General features: G+C 39.1%; 1 protein-coding gene across 13 annotated transcripts in view; it reads left to right on the top strand.

Moving 5' to 3' along the window:
* The window catches only part of LOC111870405 (inositol hexakisphosphate and diphosphoinositol-pentakisphosphate kinase), a 112,280-nt gene that overhangs the window by 36,264 nt on the left and 52,078 nt on the right, over positions 1–23,938 (top strand). For 9 of the 13 annotated variants that reach the window (XM_023862662.2, XM_023862663.2, XM_023862661.2 and 6 more), the window contains exons 5-13: positions 3,189–3,279; positions 3,686–3,840; positions 11,441–11,542; positions 12,463–12,653; positions 16,111–16,305; positions 16,628–16,714; positions 19,768–19,956; positions 21,828–21,925; positions 23,730–23,867. In XM_023862662.2, the coding sequence (XP_023718430.1) occupies positions 3,189–3,279; positions 3,686–3,840; positions 11,441–11,542; positions 12,463–12,653; positions 16,111–16,305; positions 16,628–16,714; positions 19,768–19,956; positions 21,828–21,925; positions 23,730–23,867 (1,246 nt within the window). The remainder of the gene's footprint in view (positions 1–3,188; positions 3,280–3,685; positions 3,841–11,440; positions 11,543–12,462; positions 12,654–16,110; positions 16,306–16,627; positions 16,715–19,767; positions 19,957–21,827; positions 21,926–23,729; positions 23,868–23,938) is intronic. The other 4 variants (XM_023862668.2, XM_023862665.2, XM_023862666.2 and 1 more) reach the window with 4 other exon arrangements.

A 23,938-nucleotide genomic window follows, 5' to 3' on the forward strand; every position in this document is an offset into this window, starting at 1 on the left:
TTTCAGTAGTTACAGAGTTACAATAGATTTTCGGAATGCATCAGTTTGAATGCAGCGCTATGCTTCCCCCCTGGGTGACCTTGCATTCCAGTCAGCTGTGTCAGTAGATAAGCTGACCGGCTGGAATGTTGCGCAATCGTAGGCAAAGCAATCCAGTAGTGAAGAGGACGTTGGGTTGGTGACTATGTGAAGTTAAGATGCCGTACACATTTTCCACTGAGGAATACGCTGATATGGCGTTTGTTTTGGGTGTATGTGATGGAAATGCGAGAGCCACTGCTGCCGAACATCACCGGCGTTATCCTATTCGCAGGATTCTGAATCGTAAATCCATTAGCAGTACATTCAGCACATTAAGACAAACTGGTTCTCTCTCCAGTGTTCATATAGAATATGAACGAAATCCTCAACATGAATTGTGCGAAGAAGAAACCATTCTCGATGCTGTAGAGCGCATTCCTCGTGCCAGTACAAGATGTCTAGCTCGGCGGTTTGGTGTTTCTCAGTCCATGGCGTGGAGGACTCTTCATGAGAACGGACTGCATCCTTATCATTTACAACAAGTACAGCACCTACAAGCAGGAGACCGTGCTCTTCGTCTGCAGTTCTGCAACTGGTTAAATGAAAATCGGCAGTTGTACCACTTGATAATATTCTGTAATGAGGCACAATTTACATGTGACGGGGTCAACAACAGTCACAACTTACATGTTTGGGCAGACAATAATCCCCGTGCCACGATAGAATCGAATTTTCAACACTGATTCAGTATCAATGTCTGGTGTGGTGTTCTGTATGATCAGCTAATCGGGCCGTTCATTTTATTGCATTTGGGGCTGGATGAAGGACATTGTGTACCAGGTAAAGGTACAAACACGTGAAGCGTTGCTTGAACGTATTCTGGATGCAGCAATGACAATAAGGAAAAAACGTGTGGAACTGTGAAATGCTAGGAGCGCGGTTCATACGCTTTGCATCGCGTTGTGTTGGTGTGCAGGGGGAAATTTTTTAAAATCTTATGTAAATCCAGTCGTCGTCTAAAGCACTACAGTTTAAAGGAAACAGATGGATAGAAGGGTGTGGTATGCAACCATTGGTATGTTTACAGAATGGGATGCTGAAAATAATGTAATTTTGTAACATAAAACCGATGAAAAATGTTGCACAAAGCAAAATTAAGAAATTGAAAAAATGGTTTTAGAATGCTTCTTTCCTAAAACATTAATGATTTAAAAAGTGTTTGTATTGTATTTCTAATTTGTTTTGACTGAAAATCGAAGAAAAAAAGATTTTTCGCCAGTTTTCAAATTACTGTATCTTGTTAATTATGAGTCAGATACCATTAGTATATTAACATTTTTTGTTCCAAATTACCTCAGAAATGCCCTCCCTAAGTGGGGGTAAAATTTCGTGAATCACCCTATATAAAAGTACAGGTATGGTGTCATAAAGTAAACAACAAAAAATTATCATTTGATATTCAGTCAAGTTTGCCAGTAACCCAGCCAAGATTCAAACTTTGTGCATTATGAATACAAGTCTAGAGCATTAGCACTACATCGTCATGCTTCTGCATCTCATGAAAGTTTGTGTCAGAATCATTGAGACAAATGAAACTGTTCCATTCATCATAAAAGTAGTATATATATTTGCAACAAATTATTGAAAAAGTTCATACACTTACTTTCTTGGCATGTAATCTTTATCATGAGAAGGAAAAACATTTGAATATACAAATCAGAAATACGAGGGGGTACCCAAAAGAAACCGAACTTAGTTTTTTTAAACTTATTTATTCAAATTTTAAGCACAAACCTTCAATCCCCTTCAAAGTACTCTCCACTTACACTAATACACTTGTCTAGTCTTTTATTCCATTTTTCAAAACATTGTCTAAATTCATCTTTTGAGATGCTTGACAGCGCCTCTGTAGTTTTTTCCTTCACCTCAGCAACATCAGCAAAACGCTTTCCTTTCATGTGTCTTTTCATTCGAGGACTCGGGACTCTTCTTTCAAAGCACAGCATGCTTCCACGCGACCTTGTTTTTGTTCAGCAGTCAGCAGTCGTGGCACGAATTTCGCAGCCACCCTTTTCATTCCCAAATCTTCTGTCAAAATTCGCTGAACTGAATTCCAAGTCACTCCTGACAGCTCCACAATTTCTTGAATGGTCCATCATCGATCTTCCTTGATGATTTCACGAATTTTTTCAACATTTTCATGTGTTCGGGCCGTTGAAGGACGACCAGAACGAGGTTTGTCATCAATTGACATTTCACCATTTTTGAAAGGGGAAAACCGCTCAAACACTTGAGTTTTCCCCATAGCATCATCCTTGTACACCGTTTTTAACATTTCAAGAGTTTCTGTTCCTCTTTTCCTGAGCAAAAAGCAGAATTTCACCGCCACACGCTGTTCACGAAAATCAGCCATTGCAGAAACGACAATCACACAAAACAGTTGTCACTATGAACTCTGCCGAAACTAGTCCTTACCTTCTGAAGCAACGGTAGTTGGCTTATCGACAGAGGAATGTTAGCTCTATGCACTCATAGCAGCAAAACGCAGTACTACAGTACCAACAGTATGAGAGGAAATAAAAAAAACAGCAAAAAGTATAAAATCAGACTCCAGGCCCATCCGAACAACTTGGCACAAAAACTGCTCGATGACGAAGGGGAAATCAGGAGGCTAAACAGATTTAAACCATCAGATTTACTCACTAGATTCGAATAATACAACACTTAACTGCATATTACTAAGCAGTTAAAATAAGTATTGAGCATGTTCATTGGAACATGCTCACCACGTGAAGTATTCTCTTTCCTTTTCTATATGTAAACCACAAAATGTACTTATTATCCACACTTAATGGATAGATTGTATAATTATTGGAGTTAAATAAAAAAAAAAAAATAAAAAAAAAACAAAAGCTCTGCCCACAAAAAAATTAGTTCGGTTTCTTTTGGTTGCCCCATCGTATATAAACATTTTGAGTACTATAAATGATTGAATTTCAAACTTCTGTTGTAGGAAGTATTCGGTGTAACAGATATGTTTATTTGCCTTATACCATTATATGCTGTCATAGAATTAAAATTGCGTGCTTATTGTGTTATCTGTGTCCAACCAAACAGTGCTTCCTTTGCAGTAACAATCTTGTGACAGTGTAACATGAATTTTACAGGACCGCCGCAAGGTGTACTCAATCCTGGAGGGTGAGGGAATTGAGATCCCTCGCTATGCTGTGCTTGACCGGGATTCCCCCAATCCAAAACGTGAGTAATTATGCATGTAGCATGATGGTATTGTAATAAAGTTCTCAGCCTGCTGTCTTTATGGAGGAACTTTGCAGTGGTTACACAGATGGAATTTGAATTGTGTGTGAATGCTCATTGTATGTGAAAAGCTTAATCTCATGGGATGTAACACCATGTAGTCTGTTGGAAATGAACTGATGTTTCAGGAGAACATATCACCTCCATCTTCAGGTTCGAAAAATGAGCCAAGCAAGAAACCAGTATGCAAGCAGGTGGCAAGCTGGTTTCCTGCTTGGCTTCTTTTTCAACCCTGAAGATGAAGTCAACATGTTCCTCTGAAAGGTCGATTGACTTTTGGCAGACTACATAGCGATGTATCCCAGAAGGCAGAACTCTTCAGAGACTAAAATGTTGTGGGTTATAGATCATGAGCTGGTGGAGTCAGAAGATCATGTGGAAGTAAATGGTGTTGTGTTCAACAAACCTTTTGTGGAGAAGCCAGTCTCAGCTGAGGATCATAATATCTACATCTACTACCCAACATCTGCTGGAGGGGGCAGCCAGAGATTGTTCCGTAAGGTAAGGCTTCCCAGCATCGGCCATTTGTTATACACAGCATGGTGTCATATGACAGACTGATGCAATACACTTTCAGAAGTGTGACCTTGGTCTCCCCTCTCATCTTCTTTCACCGAGGCAGTTATAACAGTAATAGTCCAGGAACTTTTAGATACCACCTCGTTTCCTGGTAATGGATTTTAACAGTGGAGGTTCTTCAGCTTCTGTGCTAATTCTTCTCATCGCAGACTCCTTTGCAATTCTCTCAGTGCATCAACTGTCTGACTCCCAGGCCATTTCACACCAACCTCCTAGTGTTCTCTTCACAGCCTGACTTTCACCTGAGCGCTGAACTCGTTGCTCCAAACCATGCCAGTTATAACATCTTGGCTTGGTTTGCACAGAAACACCATTCCTCTGTTGCTGTTCAGTTGTTGCTTATTAAGAATCTGCTGCCTAGCAACGGATGTTCTGATGTATTTTCTTGGCCATTGCATGGAAACGAATGTTGTTTCAGAGGCATTCGCTGGTAATGGATGTTTCTGTGGCTCCACAGTTCTTCCATTGAGCAAATATGTCACAATATCTTGCATGTTGATAATCTGACATGTCCAGTGGGAAGAGATGATGCAGCTGTTCTTATATTAGAATGGCAGAATTTCGACATTTGATTGTCATATCAATATATTCTAATTTAAATTCTAATGTGAACACTAGCAGGGACCAACACTAGACTACTGACACTAGAAACATTTCATTTTTCTGATTCACCCATTTCGACTAAAATATTGGGCCTTTGAATAAATTTTCCCACGGTTGTGTTTTCTATTAAAGATGAATGATATTGCTTTGGCAATCACTGTGAAAGCTAACTAACACAAATGTCTGATTTGCCAGCATAAATGTTTATTTCTACTAAGGGGTAGCTTATGACCAGGGCCCAGATTTTGATGACCTGAAAATATTTAAGAAATGACCTATAAAATGACTGAAAAAGATCCAGAAAAATGACCTAAAATATGACCCAAAAATGTAATATTCAGGGCCCAGATTTTGATAACCTGAAAATATTAAAAAATGACCTATAAAATGACTGAAAAAATCCAGAAAAATGACCTAAAGGTGAAAAGAAAGAACATTTTGCTTCCATGTTATTCACATTTTAGAAAACATGAAGAAAAATTCCCAAAAATGGCCAAAAATGACAAGAAATACCCTTAAACGTCCAAAAATTTACCAAAAAAATTACCCCAAAAATGAAAAAATGAACTTAAGCCTAAAAATGTCAAAAAATGACAGAAAGTTACTTTTTACATTTCTGTAACCAGCAGCTCATATCCAAGGTTTATATATTTAAGAGCATTGCATAGGATACAAGGAAAAAAAGATGACATGTCATCAAAATCCAGGTCCTGCTTATGACTAATATACTGGTATGTGCATATTCATATTCGCTGCTCTGTCATTTGTGAAGATGTGCCAGAAATATGAATAATTGTTCTGAAAATATCTGAAGTTCAGTGATTGTTCCCATTGACACTGGTATAATGTGAACATAATTTCTGGAAGTGCTGTGAATTTATGAATTTTAAGAAGTTACATGCATGGTGTTCTTAAGTAAGAACAGGGACAGCTTTACCTTACCTTTTACATGATGTGGAAGTGTACCGGTGGTCTTCTTGGAAGATGCCTAAGGCATCCATTTGGAATAATATCAAGTCATAAGTGTTTCTCAATTTCAATGAATTTTCTAATTTGTATATGTCACAAGGTTTTACTTTTCTCAACGGAGTGTTGTCTACAGATGTGAGGAGAACATGGACTGTAGTTACCACCTGTTGCTCATGGCTTTGTCACACAGATCATGAAATGTGAACTGGTTTTCTAAACAATCCACAGTCACGTTGGATTTTTCGTTCAGGTGATATGTTATTCCTAGGGGTCCATGAATAGTGGTTGCTGCCTTTGGTCCATCCCTTTTCATAAGTGATTTCACAATAGGCCACAGAACTTGGAAGTATGACCTCACAGTTCCCTACTTTCGTTTCCCACCATTCGATTGCTTTTCAGTGGGTCATTCATCTGATGGTTTTGGCTACCCAATTAACTACCATTTTACATGCTGGATTCTGCATTACTTTCCACAGTTTCCTTAATCTCTGCTTATGTTTTAGCAGAGAGTGTAATTTTGCTTGCTTACAGCCTGTATGCCAAAGCTACAGAGACAGTAAAGTTGCAGGCCGCTTTATCAGCTTCTTCCACAGAGTTAATTTGGATTATAAATTAAATTAATTCAGATACAAGCTTTGAAACCACTACCAATCTGTGAATTTGTCAACAGGATTGAAAGATTCAAAGTTCTAATATGATCCAGCAAGTGGAAAATGAATGGTAGGTGATCTAAGTCCAGAATATCAGAGATGATGACTTCTAACAGCCGGACATTCTTGTGCACAACAATATCGAGCATTTGTAATTTTCATTTCATGCGTCCTGTTGTGTTATACTATACACTTCTTTATTAAAACCGTCACAACAAACTATATCAAAGTCAGTGCCTAGTTTGGCTCTGCTACATGTTTCGGCTATTAAAAGCCAACATCAGGCAGATACATGGCTAACATATATACACCACTGAACTGCAGTACTAGTAAAATTGGATACAATATTATTAATTATATTACAATACTTGGCATAAAACTACAATAAATTTGATTATATAAAACAAGAATAAAATTCTTCGATTGATGCTTTACATCATCAAGTCAGTCATTGGTTTTTGTGATTTTGTTGCACTCCCACGGACAAATTGGAGTATTCTATATTTTGTGTATATATAACAAACTGTTATTGGAGGCTCATGATGTAGTTGTAGTAATATTGATGTTAATTATGTAGTTGTTTACATTCCCTACAGAATGGACAATACTTTGTAAGATGAGGCACCGACTAAATAATTAACATTGATATTACTACATCTACATCACGAGCCTTCAATAACAGTTTATTATATATACACAAAATATAGAATACTCCAATTTGTCTGTGGGAGTGCAACAAAATCACAGAAACCAACGACTGAGTCGATGATGTAAAGCATCAATCGAAGAATTTTATTCTTGTTTTATACTATAACTTTTGTTTTATATAATCAAATTTATTTTATTTTTACACCAAGTATTTAGTATAATTAATATTGTTGTATCCAATTTTACTAGTACTGCAGTTCAGTGGTGTATATATGTTGGCCATGTATTTGCCTGATGTTGGCTTTTAATAGCCGAAACATGTAGCAGAGCCAAACTAGGCACTGACCTTGATATAGTTGTGTTGTGATGGTTTTAATAAAGAAGTTGTGTAATATTGAGCATGTCACCGTTTCCCGCTTGAGAGTAATGAGTGGGACATATAGTGCTGAAATTTTGAACTCATTTATATGCAGTAAGTTTACAGTTTCGTGCCTGAAGGGTTGGAAACTACACTACTCCAAAGTGGATGGTTAGCATTCAGAACTCCTGCCAGTATCGACCTTGCTATTACCAATTGATACGCAAACCCTTATGGCTTCTATTGAGACAAGCAGAGGCAGGTCTACATAGTTGTGAGGAATGCCTTTTCTCACTCCAATGGCAGGAAACTCCCAGGAAACGGTCAATCCAATAAAAGTGATAATTTGGAATAAAGAACATGTCATGGGGTTTGAGATGTGCCTCTGAGAACAGAGCTACATATGTAAGTCTTGCATTTGTTTACTGAGCTCGTAGCACTGGCTCCAAATGCTATTACTTTTAAGCTAAGAACCATTTTTATAATGACCATTATTTTGTCTTCTTCTGACACAGCTTTAATTAGTTCCATCCTGATATGTCACACTGCAGTAGCTACTTTTAATGCATCATTATCAGATGAACTGGGAGCCTGTACTGACAGACCTGTTTTCTGAATTTCCTGTTGTGGCAGATGCTGATGCATAGGGTGCCGCATGCTTGTCACATCTGCCTGCAGTGCCTGTGGTTATTGTTGTTTAGTGTCTTGATGCAGTGCAGCTGTGTAGGACTGTTCTGGTGAGGTGAACATATAGAAGAATGTCCTCCCAGAGAATCCCTTGGGAGTTCATTGTGCTCTTGTCCTCTACTGTTCTACTTTCACATAGCTGCAGCCCTAATGTGACGCTGGATGAGGTTTCATTCCTTCTACTAGAGTGCAGTTACAACAACTCAGCATAGATTCTGTATTCATCTTTGAGGGCATTTCCTACGCACGTGGCCACCACCGCACCACAAACATCAAAGTGGTTGCTTGCAGCTGACCCAGACCTGGCCAAAGTTTTGGCAGTTGTAGCACTGCAAAAAGCCAGTCTGAGCCCTGTATGATTCTACCTTGATGATAATGTGGTTAAGGCTATTCAGCTTGAATATCTCTTGAGATTTTATGTTTTTTGTTAAGGTAACAAGGATCAGAGGGAAGGTTTCCACATAAGTTTGTCCATAGGGTGCTCTTTGATTGGCCATCATTTGTGTCACATTGATGATGTTGAAGCCTGAGTCATTAAGGCTGTTTGAAATATCTTCCGCTAGTGTGTCTGGGGGAAAGTGGCAGATTACTGCCTTGAGAGGCTTTTCAGATTAGGGGAGAAGGTAAAATAGTGAAGATTACTTTACTCCAGGTATGATTTCATGGCAGAATAGTCTGCAATTTCTTTTGTTGTGATATGGGTTCAATTTCGTATGTTTCGGAACTCATACTCTCCTTTCACATGTTCTTTTAAGTCACTTTGAAGTTGAATGAGGTTTGTGGTAGAAGTCATCACTTTTGGTGGCTGCCTACCTGGTTTTCTGGGAGCCTCCTGCTTTGATAGCATGTTTTCTGTTGCAGTAGTTTTCATGTCCATGTCAGTAGTTCTTAGAGGTGCTAAGAAGTAATGAGTTCACCCTGCTTTTGGAGGCAGCTTGAGAGCTGCAGAAGTTGGGACTGGTTTAGTCGACTACTTGGCTAACTGTGACGTATCATTAGAAGTTTGTCTCTTGCATCTCTTTACTTCCCGGAAGTCATCCTGAGCCATTGATTCCACTGAGGTTATGTTCACTGCACCACTTTGTCCTGCCTATGCACTCACAGTCAGGACAACCTTCAGTTCATTCAGTGTTACCATGTACATGCAGTAAAGCCCACTAAAAAGCAGCTTCCCATCCAGACCTTTACAAAAGTTTGCTCTGTTCTTTGCACTATTCACATTAAAGGTCCATTCAGAACTCTCCCCCACTTTACCTGGTGTTCATCTGGCAAGGTTCTAAATGTCACTAAGTACTTTATGTACTTGCTGCACTACAGAAGCTGCTTGTAGGTAATTGTTCATGATGGAATGACATTGAGATTTCAGCAATGCCAGCTTCTGAGTCCAGTATTTCTGGAAATCTGGTACTGGGACATCTGCCATCTTGGTAGTCACTCAAGTTCACCACTTGTCTGGTTGTTTCTCACAGCAGTACGCACACCTGTGGCAGGTGGCAAACTTCACCGACACCACCTTCACCAAATGGGAGTTGGCCGTGAAGACACTATGTAAAGTGAAGTTTGTAAAATCCACTCTGTCCAGCACATGTTTTGTTCAGATCACTAAATCCAGTCAAGACCTGGTGTAGCTAACTTACGTGGGGCAATCCAAAAGTTTCCAAAATTAGAATTTTGCGCGCGAATGGTTATGAGTACATCGAAATACTGCTAGGTGTCTCCTCACACATCCTTGAATCAGTGTGGCAAGCAGCGTCGAGTTGAGTGGTTGGGTTTATTGTTGGTGAACGTATTTCCATTGTTGTGTTTCCGTGAGTTTGCGGTTTTGAGATGGCTGACCTGAGAGAGCAGCGTGTCTGTATAAAGTTTTGTTTCAAACTTGGGAAAACCGCTGCAGAAACGCACCAAATGTTGAAGCAAGCTTTTTGTGAAAACAGTTTAGGCCAGACACAAACTTACAACTGGTATAAGCATTTTAAAAATGGCCGAAAATTGACTGATGATGACAATCGTTCGGGACGGCCATCAGTGGGCAAAACACCAGAAAATGTCGCGAAAGTTAGGGATCTGATTCTGCAAGATCATAGACTGACCATCCAAGACCTCTGTAACACCTTGGGACTAAGTTATGGTACATATCAACGAATTTTGTCAGAGGAACTGAACATGAGGAGGATTGTGGCGAAGTTTGTGCCACGACTGCTGCAAAACGAACAGAAGCAGCATCACTTGGAAGTCTGCAGGGAACTTCAGCAACAGCTTCAAGAGGATCCAAACTTTCTTTCGAAGGTTGTCACTGGTGACGAAAGTTGGATGTATGGCTACGACCCTGAAAGCAAGCAGCAATCGTCACAATGGAAGAGCCCTTCTTCACCTCGGCTAAAAAAAGCTCGACAAGTCAAGAGCAACATTAAGTCCATGTTGATCTGTTTTTTTGATATTGACGGGATTGTTCATAAGGAGTTCATCCCTCCTGGTCAGACAGTCAATAAAGAGTTCTATCGCGATGTTCTAAGGCATTTAAGGGAGAACATGAGGAGACAGCGTCCAGAGAAGTGGTGCACGAATGACTGGGTACTCCACCATGACAACGAACGACCGCATACGGCTTACATTGTGCAGGCTAAAAACAAGATGGCAGTTGTTCCCCACCCACCATACTCGCCAGGCTTAGCTCCATGTGACTTCTTTCTCTTCCCCAAGATGAAAATCAAGTTGAAGGGGCGAAGATTTGATACAGTTGAGGAAATTCAAGCGGAAACACAGACGGTACTAAACACCCTAACAAAGAAAGACTTCCAGGATGCATTTGAAAAGTGGCAGAAACGCTGGGATCGGTGTATGCGCTCCCAAGGGGACTACTTTGAAGGTGATGGTGCAGAATAAATCTTAGGTAATATTTAATAGTTTGTATTAATATATTTTGGGAACTTTTGGATTGCACCACGTATCTTAAGGACAGTTGGGACTATTAAACAGCCGTTGGTAGGTATTTGCTCTGTAGACAACAGCAGAACTCACTACTAAGCTTCTCTGAGCTGAATGAATCTGAACTCAAGCTCTGACTCTGACTCCTCTGAACTCACTTGAACTCTTGGCTCATCTCTGAGCACCACTCAACTCTCTACTGACTGCAGCTGCTATTGGCAACCCACTATAACCTTGGGTTAGACTGAATAGAAAACACCATTTCCAAGAATTCCTCTCGTTACTTGTTTATTAATGGTCATGGGAACAAAATTATGTAGCTGTTACCTAGCAGTGAACAATTTTTTTCTGGCTACATTATTCCAGCTTCCAACCTTTTGTCACAATATAATGGTTTTCTCCTTTATCCTACATGCCCAGCCACTGTAGCCTCTGTGAATGCATTGATATGATTGTCTGAAGTGAATTGTGTATATATCATTAATGCCTTTAAAAATAATTCGTGCCGCATCAGAAGAATTTGTATTTTCTTAGTGCACTGAGGTTCTCTACAAGGTTGGTTATTTGTGGGTTACATCAGTTAGTGTAGCATGTGACTGTAAGAACAGATCATGCAGCTGATGACTTCATTTAAGAGCACATTGTTGCTAGGGAGGAGCATGTATTTTTATCTGATGTGCAGATAGGCAGTCGAAGCAGTGTGTACTCCCCAGAGTCACGTGTCCGCAAGACAGGCTCATTCATCTATGAAGACTTCATGCCCACTGATGGAACTGATGTCAAGGTAAGGCAGCAGTGTTTGAAATGTAACAGGTTCCGTGTTTCTAGATATTTCTATAACATAACATTTCTCACACCATATTGTTCAACCTAAAACCAACTCTTGCAGTTTAGTGTTCATCAGCAGATCCTGATAATTATTTGATGGTGATGAAATGTCCTTTAGCCACTCAGAGTGGCTGTGCGGTCTAAGGTATGGATGTATGTGTGTGTTTATTCTGTGTTTGTGTCATTCTGTGTGTAGGTAGTGGCCTTGTGACAGGATTAAGTAACTGAAAAAGCGGCCAAGGTCCAAAGGGCTGTTTATTCAGAGAGAGAGAAAAATGTCCTTTGTGTTAGTGAGCCATTTACAGTCACTAGCACTTAGTACTGTAGAATTGCATAAAGTCACCCTGTTTATGATTGTACTACGAGTATGTAGGTCATGCTGAAAGCAGCCTCCGTAGCCTAAGGGTAAAATTCCCACCTCATGACTCAAGGTACGCAGGTTCAAACCCGGCGCAGGTCGTGGAATTTTTAAGGGCGGAAAAATTCAGGGAACAAGTCCTCTGGGAGGGACTTTAAGCCGTGGGTCCCATGTCATAGATTTACGGCACGTAAAAGATCCTCATGTCTCTAGGAGACCTCTGAGCAAAATTAGGCAAAGTTTTCTGCCCAAGTAGTTTCCAGTTCCTCCGGTAGATGGGGAAGTATCAGGGACCACTTTCAGAGAGGGCCGACCTTGCTGGTAGAACAGGGCTGATAGCGAGCACCAGTACTGGAAGGGCATGGCGACTGGTAGAATATTAAAGGCGGACACATAATAGATTAATAACTAGTCGCAGTGCATGGGGAAACCCACCCCCTCCAATAATAATAATAATAATAATAATAATAATAATAATAGGTCATGCTGAAACTGATCTATGTTACATATATTTCTAGGTGTACACAGTGGGACCTGACTATGCCCATGCTGAGGCCCGTAAGTCACCTGCTCTGGATGGAAAGGTGGAGCGGGACAGTGAAGGGAAAGAGATCCGCTACCCAGTGATACTCAGCAATGATGAGAAACTCATCTCCAGAAAGGTGTGCCTTGCCTTCAAGCAGACTGTATGTGGCTTTGATCTGCTTCGGTGAGCTGTATAACATTTATGAATTTACATATGGGCAAGTGTAATATTGATACTGTGCATTTAGTTAACACTCCACCTCAGATTATTGTCCTCTGCTTAGGTGAGCTGACAGAATTTCTGTGTGAAAAGAAAATGGGTTAATGAAGAATGAAGTGGAATATTTTTCTGTAAGGATTATATATTTTTTCAATTTCTTTGATCCTTAATTCAAGCCCTTGACAGTTAGCAGTTCCTTAACATAAATGGTTAGTTGATGCAGTTACTGTTACTCCCCTGATACCTGATTGTTTAGTTGAATAGCTGGAAGAGTGGTTGGTTTATTATGCCTTTTGAAGTAATGATAATCCTGGATGTGCTGTAAGGGTGAAAAATGCAATGAGAGTATTTTGTCTCTCCCATTTCTGAGAAGTGTACCAAAGAATGACCACTGTGTTTTCGTAAGTGAAACATTTAGCAGAAATGCACCCATGTTAAATTATTAAGTTTTCCTGTGCCTATATGACTTCACTTCGTAAAGACAAAATGTTAGTATAAACTAAGATGAATTTCACAGCAAGAGGGTGAAATATGGGTAATAAAGGAAAACCGCACTGTCTTCTATATACATTTCCTGAGGACTTTCCTACAGCTTCTCACAGTGCCTCTAAGCATATTATCCTGGAGACAGGAGATACCACTGGTTTGTTGTCCTGGCATGAACACATTATTTACTTACTTACTTACTCATGGAGCTCAGCCCTTCTTGAGGAGCTGCCAATTCTGCAGCTACTCAAGAATTTCCCAGCATTTTATGGAACCCGAAGGTTCATCACAAGAGCCCTCCACTGGTCCCTATCCTAAGTCAGAGTTATCGAATCCATACCATCCCATCCTATCTCTCTAAGATCCATTCTAATATTGTCCACCCACATATGCCTTGGTCTTCCCTGTGGTCTCTTTCCTTCTGGCTTTCCCACCAGTGTCCTATACGCATTCCTCGTCTCCCCATTCGTGCTACATGACCTGCCCACCTCATCCTCCTCGACTTGATCATTCTAATTATACTTGGAGAAGAGTACAAGTTATGAAACTCCTCATTATGCAGTTTTCTCCAACCTCCTGTCACTTCATCCCTCTTCTCCTCAACACCCTGTTCTCAAACACCCTCAGTCTATATTCCGCCCTTAATGTCAGAGACCAAGTTTCACACCCATACAGAACCACAGGCAAAATTATAGTTTTGTAACAAATACAAACCACTCCATCCAGTGTGACATATAAGTTTTTACTACATTAAAACTTATCTCCCTTACAGGTTTCGGTCCTTACGGGCCATCTTCAGAGGGAACATCATTACAAACTGGAAACTACCATCACAATAGGTGTTCTGATTTAAAATACATACACTAATATCCTATAATGCACAGTGCGCATAAAGTTGAACATTTCACAATCACAGCAGCTTCCTGGTGTTGTAAAGTTTTTAAAAGTTACTAGATGTTATCTAAAAAACCTTTATTGTCAGTAGTTAAATTTTTTTAAACCACGTAGGTTCATGTCAGTACTCCTATCGTCCTTCTTGTAGGGGCAGATTTTGTGCCGCCTGTCTATCTTGATGAGGAGGTTGTTGATGTCCAGGGTTTGTTCGTGGCTTGCTGTGTTGAAAACAGGTGGCACAAAATCTGCCCCATACAAGAAGGACGATGGTACGGACACGAACCTATGTGGTTTAAAAAATTTTAACTATTGACAATAAAGGTTTTTTAAATAACATCTATAAACTTTTAAAAACTTTACAACACCAGGAAGCTGCTGTGATTGTGAAATGTTCAACTTTATGCATACTATGCATTATAGGATATAAATGTATGTATTTTAAATCAAAACACCTATTGTGATGGTAGTTTCCAGTTTGTAATGATGTTCCCTCTGAAGATGGCCCGTAAGGACCGAAACATGTAAGGGAGATAAGTTTTAACATAGTAAAAACTTATATGTCCCATTGGACAGAGTGGTTTGTATTTATAATTGTTAGTGTGACGGACAAGAATGAAACAAATCAAATTTATAGTTTTGTATATTCTAATTTTTATGTTTTTGGACAACAGACGAGAAGACAAAAGGTTCTGGACTGAATGGTAGCAAGCATTACCCGAGTTCAATCTCCTCTTAATTTCCTCCTGAATCAGGTTTTGATCTGTTATCATTGTTCCCAAATATCTGAACTGTGCCACATTTTCAAAACATCTGTTTCCTATCTTTATATCATGATCTTGCCCTGCATTTTGGCAACGAGACAGTAACATATACTTAGTTTTCTCTGTGTTTACTTCTAGTCCAACCTCTTTACTTGCATCAATTAGAGTTTGTGTGTTTTTCTTTATGGTATCTGCATTATCACCCAGTAGATTCACATCATCGGCATAGACCAACAGCTGATGTGTCCCATTTAATTTCAGTCCCACCTGGTTTCCCTGGTCCTTCCTAATTGCATATTCTAAGGCAAAGTTGAAAAAGAGTGGCGATAAAGCATCTCCTTGTTTTAGACCATTCTGGATAGGAAATTTATTAGACAAATGTTTACCTACACAGACTATACGTTTCGTTTAAACACATTTTAATCAACCTAACTAGTTTCATGGGTATCCCAAAGTCTATCAGAATATTGTACAATACTTCCCTCCTAACTGAATCATAGGCTTTCTTGAAGTCTGTGAATAGCTGATGTACTGTCTCATTGTACTCCCATTTTTTCTCCACTATCTGTAGTTGATCTGTTACATCGAAACCCACACTGATGATCCCCAATAATTTCATCTATATATGGACTTAACCTTGAAAGAAGAATATTGGACAAAATTTTATATGAAGTTGACAGCAGTGATATCCCCCGATAATTACTACAGTCAGTTTTATCACCCTTCTTGTGAACTGGTACAATAATAGACTCCTTCCACTGATCAGGCAATTTTTCCTTATGCCAAATAGAAGTAATTAGATTGTGGATCTTAGAAAGTAATATTTCGCCTCCTGCTTGAATAAGTTCTGCCAGAATTTGATGTCAGGTGGGTCCCTGTCACCACGGCATATCACGTCCTCAGGTTGCGGATGGAGGAGACGCCCTCCAGTTTTGGAGGAAAGCTGTGAATATATTGAATAAGCAGTCGCAGACAGCCGACAAGGGGTGGCCCTCCAGCTTGGGGGTTGGGCATGGGGCTAACAACTCCTTACCGTAAAAAATCAGTATGTTACGAAAATGAACACAAAGCCTTGGACCTGGACTGATTCCTTGGATAAACGATGAACACATTATTTACATTTAAAATTGTGTTCTGTAATTAACCTATGGAACTAACGTATTTCAAATGAATGAAACTGATGTCTGACATATACATCCTGATACCATTGCCCTTTGATGATCTGCCTGTGTTATATTATGTAGAGAAAGTAATTGTACTGATGATGTGATTACTACTAGGGCAAATGGAAAGTCATTTGTATGTGACGTGAATGGGTTCAGCTTTGTGAAGAACTCAAACAAATACTATGATGATTGTGCCAAGATCCTGGGAAATATGATACTCCGAGAACTTGCACCCACATTACACATTCCATGGTCTGTACCCTTTCAACTGGATGACCCACCGATCGTGCCCACAACATTTGGAAAGATGTGAGCAGTTCTTACATTAATATTGATATGCTATATTATATTTAAGCATCCTGTTACACTCACACAATATATATGAGACAAACTCCGTCTTAAGTGCAACAACTTAATTGTAGAAGAAAGAACTACAATTAAATTGTTGCACTTAAGACGGAGTTTGTCTCATATATATTCATATGCTACTGTGAAACTTAATACAACATATTATTCACCGTGTTATTAGAGAGATTTATTCACTTATAGTTAATTATCATTGCTTTATGTCATTCTGACATGCTCTTCATTCAGAAGGAAAGTGAACACGCAGTTGTTACTAATTGTACAGGATGGAACTGCGGTGTGTGGTGGCTGTTATTCGTCATGGTGACCGGACTCCAAAACAGAAGATGAAAGTAGAAGTCCGACACCAAAAGTAAGTTGTCTTTATTGCCCTGAGTACAATTCAAAAAGTTAAATTTATTCTTGATCTAAAAATTTAAGGCATGCTGGCAGAATTTATTTTAACACATTGCGGACCGGTTGTTTAAATATTTAAATCACCCTGGGGACCGGGGTTTTTAAGCCTAGCACCCTAACTTGTGCACTGTTCACTTTAAAAATTAACCGTTCAGCATGGTTTGACGTGTATGTTTCGCCAAGGTATTTAAATCGTCTACAGGGGTTCGACGTCTATGTTTCGTCCAGCTGCACACCTATGTTATAACGCCCATAATAATTGATGGTTTTGCTGTAGATTGTTAGATTTTTCGCTGGCCTGTTGTCAGAAGAACTATATATAATGAGGCATTTGTTTAGCTGTGTTAAGTCATCGTTACATATGCCTGTCTTGCAGCAAAATCCTATTGCTCTTGGGAGAGATTTCCTCATTCAAACTGTTATGAGTGGCATGTTTTCTTTCCTATGAAGTTATAAACAGCAGAGACGTGATATGTGCTGTGTTTATAATATCATATTGCCCTGAGCTGGCCACACTAACACACTCAATTGGAATTCTTAGAAGAGGGATGTCCAAATTTTATTCTTGCAAGATCGATTGATTTCGCACAGTACATAGCAGCCAGTTCTTAGAAAAATGCCACAAATTAAGGCAGAACACTGTGGTCACCCCCTGTGACGATACGGGTGTGTGTGGGGGAGGGAAAAGAACTCATTCCTTCATGTATTATCGCTCCAGTTGACTCCATTTTATTGTATTGACCTTGGTGGTCATTTCGAGGGATGACCATAAATATTTTTTGAGCCAGCTAAGCTCTGCTTTCATTCACTACATACCAGCCAGTTCTTAGAATAACTTCATGAATTCTGTGGTCACCCCTACGACATCTNGTGAAAGTTTCATGCTTCAAGGCGTACGATACACTGCTCAAATTCTAAACCAACTGCTTCCATTGCCGAGATACTGGGCGCTCATATTATAAGGTTAGGTTATAAAACCACCTTTTAAGATCATTTTAGTGAAAGTTTCATGTTCCTGTCTCATATAATTTAAGAACAATGATGAATAAATCATTTTCGAGCAAAATTTAAATGAACGGCTGAATATATTACCGCCGGAGAGACACGGCAGCGGAATTTAAATGCCCGCGCAAAAGGGTTAATATAAAATCTCCTAATTAATTTTATGAACAAAAATTTTGGAGAACACTTACCAGAGCTCCTAGAAGTGCTTGCGCATGTGATATCTCTGGATACTTTCATCGGAGCTCTCACTTTCACTGGACAAAATATTTTGGGGGGCCCTGTGACCCCTGTCACTGTCACTTTCACTGAGGCTGGCCTCGCTATCAGAAGGCGAAGCAGTTGGCAAATCTGATAGCTCATTGGAGAACAAATCTAATATTTCTTATTTTCCGAGAGAACGCCTCGCCTGCAACTGCTTTCGTCTCTGATCCATGTTGCATTGCTAACTTCATGTTGTTCATACGTGGAAGCTTGGACTCGAACAAAGGCTTTTTTCTTTAGGGTGTGACAGGAAATGAGCATGACCATGTTACTGGATAAGCTAGCAAACATTCCCGAGGTCAACTACGCAGTAGTTATGATGCAACATGGCCACACAGTGAGATATAGTCGGTTGCAACATAACGCGTCAGAAAAGGGCCAATTGGCCCACCCAGTCCACAACGCTATAGAAACGTAGAGGGCCAATTGGCCCCTCCAGTCCTGAATGTGTTAATAATGGCAGTGATTATAATTAAAATTACATTTACTCTTTTTGTATTGTTTCTATAAAATTTGTACGCCATAAACATGGGGTTGTCTGAATTATTTGCAAGCTTAATGTGCTATTGTCATATTGAAGTTCAGTGTTACTGGAAACACATGTAATATATGTCTGAAATACTACCATGGCTGCAGGCTATTCATGAAAGTTAATATTTGTGAGTTAGATAAAATTCAGTTGTTTCATTATATTTTCTTCTGTTTTCAACAGTTTGATTATCACTTTGCATATTTATACATGAAAGTTGCCAGCAGAATTCCTACTCCAGAATGTGATCATAATGAGTCATTGCATAAGGATTCCTAATCATATCATGGCAGATGTTTTTAGGGCACATTTTAGCAACTCTGCTAGAATTGTAATACACATGATTTTTGCATTGTGTATGAACTCTAAGATATGATTTTATTTAATTACCACATAAGAAATTCATTTCTTAATGTCTTTTAACCACCATTTAAGAATTTTAGCTCTTAGGATAACTTTCCGTGACTGTATAATTATTCTGGGTCCCAGTATGGCTGCCAGCTACTGGATAGAAGTTAAAATTCATGTGATGTTTGTCCATAATTATCTTTGAGATGTGAAATCATATAGTACATATATCAGGGATGGAAAATATTGGGGAAAACTGGTTAATCTGTACAAGTGTGTACAAATTAATTTTCAAAAGTAATTATGGAAGAAACTATATACATTTTATGATTTGAAACTCAAGAAAGTGAAAATTATTACCTGTTTGTATGCATGTGTCTATGCATATCTGCTTGCATAGGTAAGAAAAGAATGTATGTTCATTAATAAATTTCTCTGAACAAGTTTCAAGCAGTGATTTTCGCTTATGACAGTTTACTAAATCCTATAATTTTGCTAACTCTCAAGTATTTCAGTCTTATTTCCCAAATATGAAATATATTTTTATTAAAATGAGAAATGGAGATGCAAGGGCGTGAAGACTCCACATATTTTGTTCACAACAGTGTGGAGACCACTGTCTTGTTTGTCAAAATATCTTATCCTGTCTTTCCATTAATCTGGGTCTTTCTCTGGTAAGTGGCTTCCCTTTATTTCCTTATTATGTGCAAGATGTATGAAAATAACCGTAAGGAAAAAGATATAGCTGAACACTTGGGTCACATGGCTGTTCTGTATAGCCAGCCTCTGCAGTGTTATAAAGATGCCATCACAGGATCTGAAACATTAGATTGCTTTCCTTCTGTATAGTAGGATTTATATTGCAGGTTCTTTGAGATCTTTGAGAAATATGATGGATACAAAGATGGTCACGTGAAGCTGAAGCGACCAAAGCAGTTGCAGGAAATCCTTGACATAGCACGTTCGCTGTTGAATGAGATACAGCACCGAGCAGCTGACCCTGAGATAGAGGAGAAGCAAGGCAAGCTAGAGCAGCTGAAGAGTGTCCTGGAGATGTGAGTAGCTACTGACAGGCTACAGCTGGTATAAGCTATGTTCAGGTGGGGTGGGAATATAAGGAGGGATAGCTCACTTGGTATAGCAACAGGCTACAGGCTGAACTGCTGGGTTTTGAGCCCCAGTGGGTCAAGATTTTTCTCTTCTCCATAGCATTCAGTCTTGCTCTGGGGCCCAGCCCACCTCTTATCCAATGGGTACCAGGGTGCAAAGCGGCCAGGACTTGAAGGTGAGCACTCACCCCCATCTAGTGCCAAGGGCAAGAATGGTGGAGCCATACATCCACTCCCCAGTACGTTTTATAGCATATTGCTTAATTATTTAATTACTTAACAACAGGGACAACTTTAACTTTTATAGGTTCTGAAAAGCATTTTAGGATACCTGCTTTCCTTTAAATGTATAAAGATGCATACTAAACCTGTAATTTGAAGTTATGTAATTCAGTAAAATGCTTTTGCAAAAAATTGCTTCTGGTATTGCCTTCCATTTTATGGAATTTCTTTAACAAACCGAAAAGATTTGTTCCATCACCATGTTATAACCTTTTAACATTCAGGATTGTATGCATAACTACTATCTGTTGAAATCTACCTAAAATATATGCCCAGTTACAGTAGTACATCAGTTATTGTCATTAAACTGAAAGTAATCTGTTTCTTTAAGGAAAAAATGACCTTCACAAAACATGCATATTTGCCAGACATCTTGCCACACAAAATTTTCATTTTCATTGAGTAGCACCATGTTGCTCCCTCCTCGGAAATTTTATTTCTGCTTTTCGGTATTGCTGATAGAGCTTTAGTTTGTAGTTAAGCCCCTCACAGTAACATAACTTTCATACTAAATTTCATTAAAATAGACTGCTTGATTCAGAACTTCACTAGGAAGAACAGGCAGGGGTACTTATACAGACACAATGGCATAAGTTTTCCTCTTAGACTGAACATTGACAAATTCAGGTGATAGCGCAGAACAGATCTTATACATGTCATTAGAGATTGTTTATAAACAAACAATAAATGTGCTTAATCATATGGTGATAAAATTTATAATACATAAATCAGTTAACATAGAATCTACACATTCTAGCATAGCTTGACTATCTGTGTGAATTCATATACTAGAGCCACATTTTGTCTCAGAACAAGATATTAATGTGTTGTGTCATATGACATTGTGATTTGCCCCAGCATCAGTGATACCAAAATTTTTTGATATGATGCTGCCCATTTGGCATTCACCAAACACTCATTACCCCTGCTCCCATTTTACTTTTATTGAAACGAATGTAGCCCTGTGCACACTTATTTTCACTGTGTATCATCAGCTAGCTCTCAATTGGTAAGATATCAGATTGAGAGAAAGTTATTACAGTTTCTAAATGAAAATACTGCACAGTGCTCCTCATTTACCTATGCATATTGCTGATACATAATAAAGTGTAATTTAACAATTTTTTATATCCAGATTAACAATTTTAATGAGTGCTTATAGACAAGGTAGACAGTATTATTTCAGCTGCATTTGGCATGAAAAATCAATATTTCTCTCAAGGCCTCATTTGTCTGCCCAGGACACACTCCCTGCAGTTTGGGAACCTCTACCTTGAACAGATCATGAAATTCTGTGAAAGGCAGTGAGAACTTCATCCGTTGTTTTTCTGGGGTGCAGTAGATTCAAACAGTAATCTGTAAGCAGAATAAGTATAATACAGAGCTAACCAGAATGGGGCAATGGAAGTAGAATTATAAGTAAAGGAAAGTCTTAAATTGACAGATGTAAAATGTTGAACATTTTCTCTGATTTGTATATCATATCTCCCTTATATGAGAAGGATGTAATGTTAAAACATCATTCTGTTGGACAGGTACGGGCATTTCTCAGGCATTAATCGCAAGGTGCAGATGAAATATCAGCCAAAGGGCCGACCCCGTGGCTCCAGCTCTGATGATGGTAAAGGTTTTAGTACGGAACAGTTTATCTCTACTACTGTTATTGCAGCTACTGTTACTGCTGTAGACACAATCAGTTGTGATCGCATCCACGTGACTGTATATTAGAGTAAACAGTATTCCTCAACTTTGAATAGTGAATGGTTGCATGTATTATCCAAATTTGGATTCAATAATGAATTATATTACTGTGTTCATGTAAGATGTAAGAGCTGTAAATGTGTTGCCCAGTAGTAAATTGGAGACAGATTGCAGCACTACCACAAAAGTTAGAGGTTCTGAGGTTTTCTGCATTATGTTTTGCAAAATAAACTATGATGATTTCTACCAAAGATCCCAGTACATTGCATGCCACTGTATACAGTCATGTTTGTTTTTCCACCTTGGTCTGTTGTCTCACTGTGGTATATATGTTAACGCCTTCATGGACTTCTTTGTGAATCCATCAAGGTCATATAAAATTAATTTTACTATTGTCTTCTACATTGTACTAATATTGTCCTTATATCATAACACTGAAGTTTTCAATTACACTTAAAAAGAATGAAGAAAGAAGAAGACTCTGGATATGCGATGGAAGTTGCGTAATTTTCTTATGTATTCCATATATGTTCTTGCAGATAGTTTTGTTGCAATAGGTGTCCCATAAACTCTTTACCTTTATTGGAATTTTTTTTCATTCTGGTTGTTCATGCATCCCCGTATCTTGACACTAAGAACTTCTCTCATTTTGAAATAGCCTGGAGCTGAACTTATATGAGGGGGTACCCAAAAGAAACCGAACTTATTTTTTTTTAACTTATTTATTCAAATTTTAAGCACAAACCTTCAATCCCCTTCAAAGTACTCTCCACTTACACTAATACACTTGTCTAGTCTTTTATTCCATTTTTCAAAACATTGTCTAAATTCATCTTTTGAGATGCTTGACAGCGCCTCCATCGTTTTTTCCTTCACCTCAGCAACATCAGCAAAACGCTGTTAATTTTCGAAAAAAAAAGTTTTGATAATTTCGGGACTCTTCTTTCAAAGCACAGCATGCTTCCACGCGACCTTGTTTTTGTTCAGCAGTCAGCAGTCGTGGCATGAATTTTGCAGCCACTGTTTTCATTCCCAAATTTCTGTCAAAATTCGCTGAACTGAGCTCCAAGTCACTCCTGACAGCTCCACGATTTCTTCAATGGTCCGTCATCGATCTTCCTTGATGATTTCACGAATTTTTTCAACATTTTCATGTGTTCGGGCCGTGGAAGGACGACCAGAACGAGGTTTGTCATCAATTGACATTTCACCATTTTTGAAATGGGAAAACCACTCAAACACTTGAGTTTTCCCCATAGCATCGTCCTTGTACACCGTTTTTAACATTTCAAGAGTTTCTGTTCCACTTTTCCCGAGCAAAAAGCAGAATTTCACCACCGCACGCTGTTCATGAAAATCAGCCATTGCAAAAACGACAATCACACAAAACAGTTGTCACTATAAACTCTGTCGAAACTAGTCCTTACCTTCTGAAGCAACGGTAGTCGGCTTATCGACTCAGGAATGTTAGCTCTATGCGCTCATAGTGGCAAAACGCGGTACTACAAAAGCTCTGCCCACAAAAAAATTAATTTGGTTTCTTTTGGGTACCCCATCGTATTTTAGACAGGACACTCTGCTGCAGGTAATCTTTTCATTGTGAATATTGAGAGGTACATGATAATTCAAAAGGAACACATCAACTTTACAGTGTTTATTATGTCATTATACTTGTAGTCCTTATAAATTTGTTCTTGTGCCTTTCTTCTATCTTTTTAGTGTTGTTATGTTGACAGATGCTCCCAAAGAGCCATCATTGGTGCTGATCCTCAAATGGGGTGGAGAACTCACGCCTGCGGGACGTATACAAGCAGAAGAACTGGGGCGCATCTTCCGATGCATGTACCCAGGTGGCCAAGGTAGACACCTCAGTGGTTCGTAGTCCAACACACTCAATCTACATTTAGTAGCTAGTCACTCTCTTGAGCCAGCTATCTGCTGCTTT

This window comes from Cryptotermes secundus, unplaced genomic scaffold, assembly GCF_002891405.2.
Source record: "Cryptotermes secundus unplaced genomic scaffold, Csec_1.0 scaffold1114, whole genome shotgun sequence".
In the NCBI taxonomy this organism is placed as follows: domain Eukaryota; kingdom Metazoa; phylum Arthropoda; class Insecta; order Blattodea; family Kalotermitidae; genus Cryptotermes; species Cryptotermes secundus.